This window comes from Dermacentor andersoni, chromosome 1 (assembly GCF_023375885.2).
Source record: "Dermacentor andersoni chromosome 1, qqDerAnde1_hic_scaffold, whole genome shotgun sequence".
NCBI classification, from domain to species: Eukaryota; Metazoa; Arthropoda; class Arachnida; order Ixodida; family Ixodidae; genus Dermacentor; species Dermacentor andersoni.
This window is the reverse complement of record NC_092814.1, coordinates 24,332,874-24,348,807: the sequence shown is the minus strand read 5'-3', so window position 1 is coordinate 24,348,807 and position 15,934 is coordinate 24,332,874. Positions and strand designations below refer to the sequence as shown.

Genomic DNA, 15,934 nt, shown 5'->3' with positions numbered 1-15,934 from the left:
AGGGAGAAGTCGGAGAGAGGCGTCAAAACCTTTCGTAGTGTGCGGCAGAGTTCGGCGGAAATTACAGATACAGCGGCTCCTGTATCTACAAGTGCCAGGACGGCGATTCCTTCAACAGAGACTTCAATTACGTTGGCTGGAGAGGGACGAGGACTTGGGCACTGCGATGTGGACGCAGTTCATGCCTCGGGAACTGCGGCCATCAGTTTTCCTGCTTGGTGGACACAGGACGGTGCCGCATCGGAGAGAGCGAGCGACAACGGGGAGATGGTGAGCGGCTAGTAGAGGCGGTTGGGCGGTCAGGGAAAAAGGAAGAGGTAGGAAGGCTGGAAGGCGAAGAGGAAAACGGAGCAGGGAAAGGTGGCGCTCGCCGGATGTTCTGAAGAGGAAGCATGCAACGATGACAATGGCGCGCCACGTGACCAGCACCACCGCAAGCAAAACATATTGGGCGGTCATCGAAGGTGCGCCGCTGGTGGGGGTAAGGTCCGAGTCGTGGTTGAGGATTCGGAAAATGCTGTCGGTCGGGTAACGGCATAGGAGGAAAATACCGTCGGTCGTGAAGCGGCATAGATGGCGGCAAAAATGTCGGTGGTCGTTGCATAGAGGGCGGCAGGGGTGTTTGTGGACGAGATCGGGAAACTGCTTCAGCGTAAGTGAGAGGAGCCGTGACTGGTGTCTGCTCAGCGGCTGGAGGAACGGCTTGAGATACTTGCTTTTGAATGAAGTCGCGGATCGTAGGATGCAAAGCAGGTGGTGGCTCCTGGACAGAAAATATCAAAGATAGCTGGTGGGCGACCTCTGCGCGAATGAATTCCTGAATTTTTATGATGGTTGTCGTCGACTCCAAGGCTTGACAGCGAGTCTGCGGGCAGGGTGGGACATCGGGTGTGAAGCCGTTGCCTGCGCAACTCGTCGTAACTCTGGCACAATTCTATCACTTCAGTGACAGTGTGAGGACTCTTCGATAATAACATTTGAAACGCGTCGTTCTGAATACCCTTCATTATATGTTTGATCTTCTCCTCCTCTGACATCGACGCGTTCACCCGTTTGCAAAGGTCGACAATGTCCTCAATGTAGCTCGTGAAGTTCTCTGCGGTCTCTAGGGATCGTGTGTGCAAACGTTGTTCTGCACGAAGCTTTCTTACTGCTGGCCAACTGAAAACTTGGGTAAAGTTGGTCTTGAAGATTAACCACGAAGTGAGGTCGGCTTCATGGTTTAGAAACCAGTTTCGCAAGGTCCGTAAGATAGAATGCGACGTTTCTTAACTTGGTTAACTGGTTATGAGCACTCGCTCATAAGACGAGATCCAATCTTCAATGTCTTTGTCATCTGTGCCGGAGAAGATAGGGGGATCTCGCTGACGCAAGGCACCGGCACAAACAAAGGTGGCCGGCGACGTTGGAGGAGCTGGAGGAGTGCATGCGTCGTCGGGCATGATGGGGGGTAGAGTGCGACTCCGAAGTTCCAGGGTGGTCGAAACCCAGCACCTCCACCACTTGCTAAGAGATTTATTAGCAACGGGCGCCAATGGGTAGCCGTCACAAGCGTTCGGCGAAGGACGGCAACCACGAGCTGATGCTGGTAGCGTTGGTGCTGTGGCGCAGGCAGGCTACTCTTCTTCGTTACAGTTATTTTTTTAAGTTGAATGACATTCTGGTAGGAATACTATTTAGTAAATTTGTGTACAGCAGCTATGTGAACCAGGTAGCAGACAGCAACATAGAAGAAAAATGATTTAAAAAAAATGCTGCATATTGGAAAAACGTACATTTATGCACCAACCAAGAAAAAAACTGATATTTAATTATGTTTCGACTTCCCCTACAGGAGCTTTGTTCACAAGAAAAACCAGTGTTCTGTTGCTCTCGCTGCAGCACAAGCCACATTATTACCTACTACTCTGTCACATCAGATCAGCTCCTGCACTTTATATGGCCTATCAAAAATAAACAAGCAAGTTGTTCCTATGCAGCCGATTCTCTACTACACCTGTTCGACTTTGTGCAAGCTATCCGGTTTCTCAGGCCAGGTTATTTCACTGCTTGTTGTCAGAAGCACTACCCATGTGTGCAATTTCGGCGACTTTATTGAATAAGTACGAAACATTGTCCCTGCTTATGATGACTTCATGGTCTCATTTGATGTTAAATTGCTATTCATAAGCATTCCAGTAGAATTGGCTATAAAGGTTTGCACCGCTGCCCTTGAAACTGACTGATAGCTACCCGACAGGTTTCCATTTTGATGTTCCGGACTTATCCGAACTCCTTAGGTTCTGTTTGTCAAACACATACTTAGGCTTCTAAGCGAACTGTTTACCTGCAAGTGCGTGGTGTGCCTATGGGTGCAACAGTAGAACCTCGTTCATACGTTTTGGAAAAAACTGCGAGAAAAAAATGTACTAACCGGCAAAACGCATGATCCGAAGTAACTAAAAAATATTTCAGACTCAACTGTTGTTGACGTCTATGTAATGCGAACCGTGCGGATTGTTATGGCACGAGACGCCGACCCGCGTTGAGTTTGTGGTGCTCTGGCGGCCCAACGACATCGACATCTGCAGAACTAGCTGCTTTTTGCACTGCACTTTGTTTCGTCAATCGGGAACCACCTCGACAATGGTCAATCTTCAGTGACTCAAAGGCACGTCTCACCGGGCCGGTCCTCTTAAAGATGTATCCGGCCGGCCCTCCAAATCGTCGTGTAGAACAATTGATCTGGAAGATGATGAGGACAGCTGCCCCCTATCAGGAGCTGAATTTCAGCCCCTGGTTGCTGGCTCCAAGACACCTACCTTCCCTCCTCTAACCCCTAAATCCGAACATGGCGGGGCAACCTTGGTGTAGGCGTTTCCCCTTATCTAAATTGGCCTCTCCTGTCATTGTAACTCAATGGAACTGCCGAGGACTACGGTCTCGTACTGAGCGGGCCGACTTTCGGCTTTTCCTTTCAACTTTTGAGCATATGCCCGCCGTGGTGGCCCTTCAAGAGCCAGGAAAGGGCGCCACCTTAACAAACTATACGACATTTCAGCAGGACCCCTCGTCTTGTCTATGTGTTTATAAAAATTACACCGCAAATATGGTCGACTTAGACCTCCACCTTGACTTTTCCTATGTAATGGTGACTCTTCTCCCCCTCCGCAAACAGGACTCACCATTGTACATTCTAAATGTCTACTGCACACCCAAATTGCCGAATGTATCATTCTCCGACCTTTTTAGCCGTGCGCTAAGAGTTGCGGGTCGGGACCCCCTCTTGATTGTTGGCGATTTCAAAGCCTCCAGTCGAGTCTGGGGGTACCGGCGTGAAGAGAAATGGGGACGCAAGTTGGCAGAACTTGCATCAACATTGGGCCTCACTCTTCACACAGACCCCGTCCACCCAACCCGTATAGGCAATTCCGTGACTCGGGATACGTGTCCGGATTTGACCTTTACCCGCAACATTCAGTATGCAGACTGGGTCAACACCGAGGAAACCCTCGGTAGCGACCACTGCATCCTAAACACTACAATTCGGACCAAACCATTAGCAAAACCCACAACACAGGCCCGACGCCCAGATTGGTCCAAGTTTAAGCAAAATTACAACACAGCGACATCTATACTCGGGCAAGGCTACCAGTCATGGTCCCAACAATTGGTTTCTAGCCTTTGCTCCACCGAAACCGAAATTCAGCTTTCCGAGGCGGTATTGGACGTGGATAACCACCTCCTCCACCTCTGGGAAGCGCGGCATTGCCTCGTCTGCCGGTGGCGCCGACAAAAGCATAACCGCAAGCTTAAGGCTCGAATTGCCGATGTTACGTTTCGCCTACGACGCGCGGTATAGCCAGCGCGGATGCAACGGACGCCGGGGCTTCGTTCAAAGCGGCGGACATTTTAGCCCGTTCAGCGCTGCCGCAACGCCTCCCCGCCAAGCGCGTCCAGGCATGTTTTAATGCCACGTGTCTTCGTGTGTGCGTGTGTGTGTGTGTGCATGTTGGTGCCCACGCTTGTCAAAGCGCGGCAGCCGGTGAGAGGAGCTCCCCCAACTGTGAAGCGAGGAGGTCTGACCGGCGCCGGCCCGGCGGATGCGTCACCTACTCGTCTCAACGTGTCCGTGCGGCGCCGTCACGTGCGCCTCTCGCAAGCCGTTCGTTCTTGCCCTCGACTCCGAGAGTATAAAATCAGCAGCCCACGGACGCCGAGAGAGGCTCCGATTTCTTCCGTTGAGTAACGTGCTCTCCCGTCTCTCCACTTCGGTCGATCTGACCGGCCGCTCTTTTGCGATGCTAGAATAAACAAGTTGTTCTGTTAGCAGTCGACTCATCCTTTGCCAGCATCTTCGGATGCTTCCAGTTGTGCCCCAGGCCACCAGGCCAACGCTACCCTTGGGGCTTGCGACCCAGATGCAACACCGAGCTCACCCAGCAGGCGGCCGAGTATGCGGCCCAGCTCGCAGACTCCAACTGGGTGGATCGTTGCAACACGGCGGCGCGGCAGATGTCCAGCAGCAATACCTGGTGGCTCTTCTGCGCCCTTATCGACCCAACGCAGACACGCACAGAAACTCATAAACATGTACAATCTGCGATACACAGTTCTCATGGCAACACAACTCAGCTAGTGCACAAGTTGTGGGACCAATACTTGTGCACTACCCAGGACTCCTGCGGATCGGCGTACTCTTATGCAGGTTCGGAGAACGCTGAGCTGGATCAGCCGTTCCAGCTCCACGATCTGCGGGCAGCCCTGGCGAAAATGAAACGTGGCACAGCCCCGGATCGGGACAAAATTGCAGTCAAATTACTCGCTAACTTACCCGACCCGGCCTACCAGTCCTTATTGGATTACATCAATTCAATCTGGCTCGGGGACGCGCCACTCCCCAACAATTGGAAAACCGCTCTGGTCACTTTCATTCCCAAAGCTGGCAAGGCCATCAACACGGACAACCTTCGCCCCATCTCTCTCACCTCGTGTGTGGGCAAACTAATGGAGACGGTGCGTGACAGGTTATCCGAGTTCATGGAAAATCAACACATCTTCGCAGACTCCATGTTCGGATTTCGCCCGCACAGGTCCGCACAGGATGTTCTGCTACAACTCAATCGGGACATCCTTGACCCGGTCGAATGCCCCCACAACGATAAGGTCGTATTCGCCTTAGACTTGAAGGGGGCCTTCGACAATGTTACTCACGAGGTAATACTCACTCGTCTTTCACAAACCGGCTGCGGATGCAACACGTTCAGATACATTCGGCAATTTTTGACATATCGTGACTCCTACATTAAAATCCAGAACACTTAACGCGGCCCCTTCCGACTTGGAACCAGAGGAACACCACAGGGTGCAGTGCTGTCTCCTTTCCTATTCAATCTGGCTATGACGCACCTGCCGGCCCAATTGGGTGCTGTCGCTGGTGTGCAGCATGCGCTGTATGCCGACGACATCACCCTGTGGGCCACGCAGGGCTCACTCAGAGACATTGAGGCCAACCTGCAACAAGCGGCGACCATAGTGGACCGTTATGCTCGCCACTGTGGCCTGCAATGCTCCCCTCAAAAATCTGAATTTGTACACATACGCCGCTTACCAAAGTATACCGCCAAAATTGAGCTCTTTCTGGAGGCAGGACCAATTCCTGAACACACAGAAGTCCGGGTACTGGGGCTTTTGATTGATCAACATGTACGGTCGAACACTACCCTGGCCAAGCTCCCTAAGGGGGGGACCAGGTGGGCCGCATGGTCCGCCGGGTTTCCAACAAATGCGGGGGGTCGCGGTGCAAAGACGCCTTGCGGCTGGCGCATGCATTCGTGACCAGTCGAATCTTATATTCCACTCCTTACCTCCACCTTCGGAAACAAGACGAGGATGCACTCGAAGTCATCCTCCGCAAAATTATTAAGAGAGCCCTCGATCTCCCCGTGACCACCTCCAACCAGCGTCTCCTGGGTCTAGGCATGGTGAACACGTTCCGGGAGCTCCGAGAGGCTCACTTAACTAACCAATACACACGCCTCTCTAAGACACTGTCGGGTCGCCGCCTCCTTGCCCGACTACACATCCAACACACCACCCTTATAGAAGGGCGAGTATGACTCCCTTTCGACTGGAGATGTGCCCTCCACGTACGCCCTCTTCCTAACAACATGACACGTAAGGGCCATAATGGTCGGCGCCTGGCGCGGGCGGAAGCCCTGGGCTGCCATTATGGGTCGAAACCCGGCACTTATTATGTGGACGCCTCCGGCCCCCACCATGGGGGATGGTACATGGCCGCAGTCGTCCACCAGTCCAAAACAGTTAACGGACTTACATTTCGCACCCGCGACATAACTCATGCGGAGGAGGTCGTTATTTCACTGGCTGCTACCCACTCTGATTCCAAAACAGTTATCTCCGACTCGCGAGGGGCTTGTTGGAACGTCGAGCAAGGCTGGGCTCCATACTTAGCCTACCGACTACTTCAAAGTTGCACCTACACCGGGGACCCCATTCACCGGAACATAGTATGGGCTCCTGCTCATATGGGTCTCGAGGGGAATGAGGCAGCCGATGCTGCCGCTCGCGCGCTCTCTCTCCGGGCTTCCTTTCTCGACCCCCTATATCAGGACTCGAATTCAATCCCGCGTATTCTTTTAAAGACATTGTCCTGCTTTATCAATCTAGCCGTAGCCTTTACCCTCTCCCGAGTAAAGGACTATCTAACACGGATGAGTGGCTTCTACTCTGCTGTGCCCGGCAGCACTCAAACATTTTTATTGTTCTTTCCCGGGCAGTTGTTCGCACTGTGCGGAGAAGTCTTCGGACATCTACCACATGGTGTGGGCTTGCCCATCTAACCCAGCTATTGCCCCTCATCCCAACCCCACTCGGGAGGACTCGGAGGCGACCCTGCTCGGCTGCTATGACCTGCAGGCCCAAAGGGCCTTGGTCGAGCGCGCCCGGGCAGCGGCCGACGCCACTGGGGTCCCGTACTAGGGATTCCACCTAGTATTTTAAGGGTAGGGCCCTTAAGGACCGGCCCATATGGAAACCTCCATGTGCTTCTCTTGTGAGAGCAATAAAAGTTTTTCACCACCACCAGCCAGCAGACTTCGAGTGCTTGCACAGGAGATCACGCTCTCTCTATGGTGCACACCAAGCAGCCAGACCAAACAGAGCAATCATCAATACCACGTGCCCTCTTTGATGCACCTCTGTATGCCAGCTGGACTCCGCCGAAGAAAGGCCACTCTGCTTTATCGCTTATGGCTAGGGGTGGCATTCACGAAATTTTACTCGTTTCTCATTGGAATGGCTGAAAACGCTCTCTGCAATGCCTGTCTTTGCGAGGAGACGCTAGAACACATTCTGTGCGACTCTCCTGAATATAATGTTCAGAGACAGTCCCTGGCGTTCGTTCTGGCACACCTTGACAATAGACCATTGTCAGTTGAAACGATTTTCACATGTCACCAACAGAAGACATCGCAGCTGAAGACGACGAAGGGACTACTTTGCTTTTTGAAAGAGACGAGCTTGGACAAGTGGCTGTGACAGTGATGTCACGTACCATGCAAGAGTGACAGACTGTAACTGATGATGTGTGTGCTGTGCTATGTGCTCTCTCTCTCTCTCTCCTCCCCATCTTTCATCCCCACCACCCCGCTCCCATGTGTAGGGTGGCAAACTGGTTGAGCTAAACTGGTTAACCTCCCTGCCTTTCCTTCTCCACTTTTTCCTTCCTTCCTTCCTTCTCGGAGTATACGATCATTGAGCCCTTGTTGACGTGCTTGAACTCCTGGCTGAAGTTTGTCAGCATCACTTTCGCTTTTCCTCAGTGCAGTTGAGTGATCCCTCTTGTGATGCAAATTGCACGGTCGAGCAGTTGGTGTTGGTCGCCCTCGATGATGCCTTCTATGTTTGCGGGTGTTCCGCTGCTGACATAAATGACAATGTTGGAGCGAGGCGGGATGCTGACTTGGTCCTCAAGTACACTCGAGGCATGCTGACTGGAAGGTCTTTTAATTGGTATCACTTGGTCTGTGGACAGTGTTAGGGACTTCGACCTCAGGCCAGTGATTGCGCAGTGTTGGTTCAGGAAGTCCATGCCGAGAATTATGTCTCGGAAGCACTGTTGGAGGACAACGAATGTTGCATGGTAGGTCCGGTCATGAACTGTAATTCTTGCCGTGCAGATTCTCGTCAGCTTTATGAGGTGTCATCCAGCTGTCCGAATTTGAGGGCCGTGCCAGGCAGTATTGACTTCCTTCAACTTGACGGTGAACGATTCACTGATGACGGAGTAGTTGGCTCCAGTGTCTGCAAGTGCGGTGACTTTGTGGCCGTTGAGAAGCACATTGAGGTCGGTGGTTCTTTAGTCTTCCATTGCAGTTAGGTCTTGGCGTCGGATCATGGCTGCGTCGTGTTGACCTGTGGCTGGTACGTGGTGTCGTTGGGTCATCTTTTGTCGGTGCATTCTTGACTTCCAGGCTTTGTTGGCGGCGCGAGGGTGCTACGTCATCGAGCTAGAGCTTGAACTGTTGTTGCCATCGACGGAGGATCTTTGGCATTTCAATGTACAGCAACTGCACCTTCATCGGTTGCTGCTATTAGTTTTCCGGATATGGGCTTGCAAACCGGCCGCGGGCTGGGCCAGTGTATGGTCGGGGCTGTGGTCACAGATAGCAGCCTGGTGACAGCGAACGGGACGGTCATCGAGGGCTCCACTGAGTAGCGGCAAGGTAGTCGGGGATATCACGAGGGTGTTCACTTTCCTGAGGGTGCGGTGTGTTGACAGCGAACCCTTGCAATCCCATCTCGTGGTAAATACATTGGTGGTAGATGTGGCCAGCTTCTCTGCAGTGATAGAAGAGTGGACTTTAGTCGGGGGCTCGCCAAATGTCAGTCTTCCTTGAAATACTGCACAGGGTGACGGGTTGGTGTGCTGGCGGCGGGGCTGGTGGATGACGGAACCGCAGCATTACCATGCCCTGGTGTAGATGCGGAGGGGGAAACTGGCGTAGGGCAATGGAGGCGTATGTCATCGCTTGGGGCTGTGGCGATGGCAGCTGCACTTTAGTAACCCCAAGTGATTGCTGAACCTCTTCTTTGACAATATCGATTAAGGCCACTTAAAGCCTTGTGACCTTGAAAAGTGCTTCGGCAATTCCTCGCAAACGACCACTGTGATGGTCTCTTGCATGTTGTCGCTGCCAAATGCTTGAACATTGGGGTAGTTTGCAGGCAGTGTTCGGCAATTATATTGCTTTGTCCGCATATCAAGCGTCTTCTCAATGGTTGTGGCCTCGGAAACGAATTCAGCAGAAATCTTGGGCGGGTTGCGTATCAATCCGGGGAAGAGCTCTTGCTTGACGTTCCTCATCAAGAAGCAAACTTTTTTTTCTTCTAGCATATCGAGGTTGGCATGTCTGAACAGGCGAGTCATCTCCTGCGTGAAAATTGTGATGTTCTCATTGCATAATTGTACGTGGGCTTCTAGCATAGCTTCGGCGCTTTCCTTGTGCACGATGCTCGCAAAGGTCCGCAGTAAGCCATTACAGAACAGGTCCCATGTTGTCAGGGTTGACTCCTGGTTGTCAAACCATATTCTAGCGGCGTCCTCTAAGGCGAAGTATACATGCCGCCGCTTGTCATTGGAGTCCCAGTTGTTGAAAGTAGCGATTTGTTCATAGGTCTCCAGCCAGGTTTCTGGGTCTTCAGACGATAATCCACGGTGGGTTGGTGGGTCCCGAGGTTGTTGCAGCAGAAGGGGGGCAGCCACTGGGGTTGCTAACTTGGGCTTGATCCCTCTGGTCTCGGGATGAGGTCCATATTCCGGTAGCAGTCCTTGCTGCCTACAGCTAGCTCGCCGGGCCTTGGTGACGTTGGTGTTGTCCTAGGGTTTCGGGCTTGAATCTCGGCTTTGCGGGGGCTTCGGGTACATGAATGCACTAGCACCTCCACCAGATGTCATGCAGTAGTGATGGTGAAGAAAGTGGCAAAACTTAAGATGACAAAACTAGCATTTTGTTGGGCGAACCTGTACCCTCAAAAACAGGTTACACTTGAATGACTCTGATAGTAGGGAGCACAGTCGGCGATGAGCGAAAGTCTGATCTGCCGGCCAAGCACGTCGTCTTTTATACATGGGTCATCGAAGGTTCCAGAGTAATCGATGGTGCCCGCATGTCTTTCAGAAAATTCTACACAATTTGTGTCGTTCATACATTCAGATTACACAAGCTTCGGTGACAACATACAATGGATACAGGGTTTGTATTAAAATTATCGGGGAACAATTGTTTCCTGGCGTGACTGTATATCGCAGCACACTTGCACTGCGCTTGCGCGGTGGTAGGGGATGTGACCTTCAAGATGTACCAAGTGCCAGTCGCCTCTGAGCGTTCATTCACGCTAGATTGTGGTTTTAGTGGACCCCTGTCGAGTGATAAGGTGCAAGCGCAAAATGCAGTGAACGATTGAACAGCAGTGCGCCATCAAATTTTGTGTTGGACTGGGGAAATCAGGTACGAAGATGTTCGGCATGATTTGCCAAGTGTTCAAGGATGAAAGCATGTCACAAACTGCAGTTTTTAAGTGGCACAAGCTCTTAAAGATGGCGGAGTAAGTGTGGAGGACGAGTCCCGCGCTGAACGGCCGTCGATGTTAAGAACCGACAACATGCAACATGTGCATGAAGTGCTGAATTCAGACCGTTGTTTAAGTGTTCGAATGGTTGCAGATGAAATTGGCATTGATAAGATGACAGTGCACAGCATTATCACTGAAAATTTGGCGATGCGAAAGATCTGTGCTAAACTTGTCCTGAAGGTCTTGACAGACAAGCAAAAGCAGAAGCGAGCGTCTGCTTGCGAAGACCTTCTGCAACGCGTTGAAGAAGACCCTGGCATTTTGGACAACATAATTACAGAAGACGAAACTTAGATATTTGAATGCGACCTGAAACAAAGTGGCAAAGTTTCGAATGGCACACTCCGGCATCACCTCATCCAAAAATGGCTCGAATGAGCAAATCCAGAGTGAAAGCCATGCTCATTGTTTTCTTTGATGCAAAGGGGGTGGTCCACTACGAATTTGTACCTGAGGGGTAGACAGTGAATGGTGCTTTTTACCTAGAAGTGCTAAGAAGACTAAAGAGAAGGGTCATCCGGGTGAGGCCAGCTATCGCTGCAAATTGGAAATTGCATCACGACAATGCAACGAGCCACATCTGCACCAAGGGCGGTGACTACCTGACAAAAAACGGCATCGTGACGATTTCCCAACCGCCTTACAGTCTCAACTTGGCACCAGCAGACTATTTCCTATTCCCAAAAGTGAAATCCTCCCTCAAAAGACACCGCCATAGGACCCTAAGTGCCATCAAAGAAGCTTGTACATGTGCCTTTAAGGACCTTCCGGAATCCGCCTGTTGTGGAAAAGCTGCTAGCAGATGTGTGTATATGCTCAAGGAATGTACTTAGAAGACTTTTGAGGCGTTGTAGTAATATCTCTAATAAATCTATTTTTCCGAAACCTTTCCTGATACTTTTTACAAACCTGGGAGAACCATCAATAACATTCGTGATACTTCCAATGCATGCAGGTGCATCCTGCGCTGAGTGGTAATGTTTAACATTTGTTATCTGGTAAAAAGTAGTCGCTCAAGAAAGATAAACAAGTAGATGTGTCAATATTTCACTTCATTTCATTTATTTCTCCTTATTAAATGTCTGAAGGCATTACATAAGGGGGGACAAAAGACATGTGAACTTCAATGACTTGAACAAAAATGCAAAAAATACAGCAGAAATACAGTCCGTGAAGTAAAAAAATATAATTGATGATACATTCAAAATGTAAAGGTAAACAGTAGAAAAAAATATATATCCGAGCAGGTAGAGGCTGCGTAGTGCATTCTTACTTTTTTGCAGAATTCTTTGCGTTTGGTGTATGCCACTGTGTGTTCTGGGAGGAAATTCCACAACACTGTTGCATTAGGAAACAAAGATGAGTTAATGAATGAAGTGTGGCCGTTTACACACACTATTGCATTGGTATGGTCGAGTCGAGAGGACACTTTATGTTGTGGTTTTAGTAGCACATGGTGTGATTTCGGATATTCTTGTATGAATGCACTTCTTTTTTCGAAAAGCGAGAGCAAAGTTGGGGTGCATTTATTATGTGGGGTAAATTTTATGGGAACTACTTCTAAACAGCAAAAATTGAAAATTAAGACAGTAATATAAAAACTCCGTGCCCTTCCACTCTGTGAAGAAGGATGACCTGAGAAGCTGTGTATGTGGGCCCCCTTAATGGCGAACTGCACCTCCGCTGCAGGTTGGCCCAGTATTGCACTATTTTTGTGATCGGCCCACGTATCAAAAATGGTTGGTCTACGTGCAGACGTGATCTCCCAGATCCTAGCCATAGACAGCTTCGCAGTAAAAAAAATGGATTACATAACTTTTTAGTACTTGTACACAGGTACTCAAGAAAGTGGATGAGGGGAGAGCTGCTGCTGTAGGCCATTGAACACTTACACGAGTTTGACCTCCACCGGCAGCAAGTTTCTTTTTTTCCCTTCCTTTTTTCTACATTTCAATTTGAAAAGCAGTTAATTTCCCCTATGCTTTTTGTTGGCTTCATCTCTTGGCTTTAAATGGTTGTTACTAATAAAAAAGTGAAGCCCCTTGGCTCCCCTTAATCATCTTGATTTTATGATCCTGCAGTTTGATGTGCCACCTTTTAATGGGTAACTAATGTGCGATTAGGTATAACCGAGAAGTCTAAAAAAACGACACAGCTGCATGCATGTTTAAGCAGCCTGTAAGTTTTGGGCATTTCTTACTTAGCATAATCAATTTAAAGAAAGTAAAAGCAAATGAGACATCTCAGGTAGAGATTGGGTAGGGTAGGGACTTGCGTTTTAATGCTACTTGAAGCAGCCTGGCATGACGTCTTTGTCAATATGAAGGGCTGGTGTTTTATCATGAAGTTGATTACTGCCAGGCAACATTGGACCATGTAGAAAGTGGTAAAAAACCAATTTTTCAATGTACACAGCTGTACCTTCTTGTGCCACATTATTAGTGCTACTGTAGAAGTTGTGTTCAGTAGTTAGCAAAAAAAAAAAAAAAAGAAGGTTGGCATGCAAATTGGAAAGAAGCTCTTATAAAATGTTTATTGGCTGCACTTGTGAGTTGTGTAATCATTCTCTACAGGTAACTTGACTACACTTGACACAATTCCCAAGTCGAAAGGGCTGATGGTGCGGGACCAACTGCTCAAGTTCCACCAGCAGTGGTACTCCTCCAACATCATGTCACTTGTCGTTCTTGGCAAAGGTGAGGCTGTCTCACTGAGCAATTCTGTAGTGCTATTGTGATCCCTTTTTGGAATAATAGATCAAAGTTCCAAGCAAACAAAAAGGGATATGCCACCTTGTTTCATGTGTGTCTTGCATTGGGCCGAAACCTTTATGTTGCAAGTGTGTTTCAAGAGACGGATCTCACAATTTCCCACGCGGTGTGCGCATGGCTTTTGCTGGTACTGTGACACTGCCAGTAGGCTAGTCGTCTCATTGCTATGCAGCAATGTTAGTGAGCAGCAGTGTTTGTTCGAGTGCCCAGGTTAGGCACATTGTGGACCTTGGTTATTGATAATGTTCTTGTCATAGAGGGTACAAACACTCAGTGGATTTTATTAAGGGGATCTGTCACTGGACAAACCAAATGAATTGAGCATGGCATTAAATTCTCTAAGGATCTTTTACTACCAGCAGTACAGGCTGTGGTAGCGGTATTGTTTTCCCTTCTTGCCAGTTGTTAAACAAACGGACACTAAAGAGCAATAATAAGTTCAGCTTCATTACTAAAATATGCTTTAGCAATAGCAATGTAGCCATTCTTATCATGAAAGGAGGCCTGCTAAGCCAGAAAAGATGAAGAAACAAACGCATGGTGGTGCTATAACTGAATTTTTGACACCAGCATGCTATGATGGTACTCATTTTTGCATTGTATGCTTTGGCTGAGTTGATTGGTAGAGCATTTCATTCTAAATAAACCAAAGAGCTTCAAAAACTGCTTTTGTGCCAAAGGGCTGTGGCACTGCACTGCTTAGAGCAAGGCCATGGGTTCAATCTCGACCACGGCAGCCACATTTTGGTAGAGACACAATTCAAAAACACTTGTGTACTTAAATTAAGTATGTGTTAAAGAACCCCAGGCAGTCAAATTTAATCTGGAGTTGCCCACTACACTGTGCTATATAATCAGATCATGGTTTCGGCATATAAAACCCCACAATTATTTTCTTCTCTTGTGCCAAACAGGAAGTTTGGCCTTTATTTTCTCCTCTGTTAATCAACCTTTTTAGTGAAGTGCAGGGTGTCTACCAACCGGGAAAACCGGGAATTCTCAGGGATTTTGAGTTGTCTGGAAAAACTCGGGGAAAACTCGGGGAATTGGTGTTTCTATCAAGGAAAATTAGCTGTAATTTTATTGAAAGGGTTGAAAGTCACGGTAATGCTGGCTCGAGTACAGACAGGAATCATAATGAATCGTCTTTGACGCCCTGTCGTTGGCTGGAGGAGTTGCCAGTGTACAGTCAACGACCGACTTCCCGGATTCCCGAAAATTTGGATGGCTTCACGGCACCGCCACCACGTACCCCATAGAGTCAATGAATCAGAACGTCTGAAATTTTCGGATGCAAGAACTCTTTGCCATCCGGTTTTCCGGACGTTTTACTGTGACCGCAGATCCGAAATGGCATTAATCAAAGCCGACGGCGGCGGTGAGGTAATCAAATGCTCCGCATTTCATTACCTCGCTGCCTTGAGTCGGCGCTCTTGCACACAGGTCCGCTGGCAGCCATAGCCACTACTGCGGCAACGTTAGGCCTAACTGCTTCGACGTTCGCTATGAAGCTTCTTGCCATTGGGTGCCATGTTCTTTTATTGAAAAAACTCGCTGCTGTCAGCAATGGCACAGACTCTTTGTGATCCTTGCGATTGGCTTAGAAGCTTGGAAAGCACGGTGCGTTGCATAATGCCGGTTCCCGAAAGTCAGCTTCGCCTCGATATAGAAATGTTACTTGGTGAAGCATACGCAAAAGTATTGCAGTGAAACATAAGCGTGGGAAGGGCATATTGCCACGGGACACAGTATGTATTACTTAATTATACACGCGTGCACCCGGTATTTCCTGTCACAGTACGAGCACCGATATGCCTAATATGTGTACCTACAGGCCTTCAGAGCATTTTCGAATGTGCCTGTGGTGGTTTGAGCCCCTAAGGGCAGTAAATGACATCCATTTATTTTTTCCAACTGGCCGATTTTTCGGACGTTTTCGCGGCCCCTAGGGATTTCGAAAAATCGGACGTGGACTGTGCAACTGACCAAGAAGATGCTTCAAATTGTCCGTGGGGTGAACAATAACGGACAATAAGGAGGACAATAACAGAAAGGATCTACGTATTCAGGAATGAACGGGAAAGGAAGCGTGCTGCTGCCGTTTTGAAGGAGCTTGAGCACAAAAAAGAAAGTGTTGGCTTATGCCGAGATGCAGGTGCCCTCATCCAAACCAAAATAAACTCTTTAAAGCAGTGAAACACAGCACTAAAGCGTCGTGCCCGGGCTGCGATAATGTCAGGACAGTTGAGGTTGACTTACAAGCTGTTGAGAGAGAATCTCAATTGTGACAAAGTTCGGGCTTCATACCGCTGAGCTTGCTTTCAGTTGATAGAAATAGTTCATATTCGAAAATATTTGCTTCTGTATGCATCTCCTTTTTATTTGTATTTGAGAATGTCCGACTCCATTTGCAATATTTTTCGAAGACATTTTATCTGCTGTGCATTTTTTAACCCCTCCCTTCTATTCTCTTTTTGAATAACATAAACACTACTCCTTAGTATTCAAATTGGATTAAATCGTTTTTA

At 48.9% G+C, this 15,934-nt stretch overlaps 1 protein-coding gene across 2 annotated transcripts in view; it reads left to right on the top strand.

Moving 5' to 3' along the window:
• The window catches only part of Ide (Insulin degrading metalloproteinase), a 267,382-nt gene that overhangs the window by 33,629 nt on the left and 217,819 nt on the right, over window positions 1–15,934 (top strand). For both annotated transcript variants that reach the window (XM_050192991.3, XM_055061253.2), the window contains exon 7: window positions 13,209–13,331. In XM_050192991.3, the coding sequence (XP_050048948.1) occupies window positions 13,209–13,331 (123 nt within the window). The remainder of the gene's footprint in view (window positions 1–13,208; window positions 13,332–15,934) is intronic.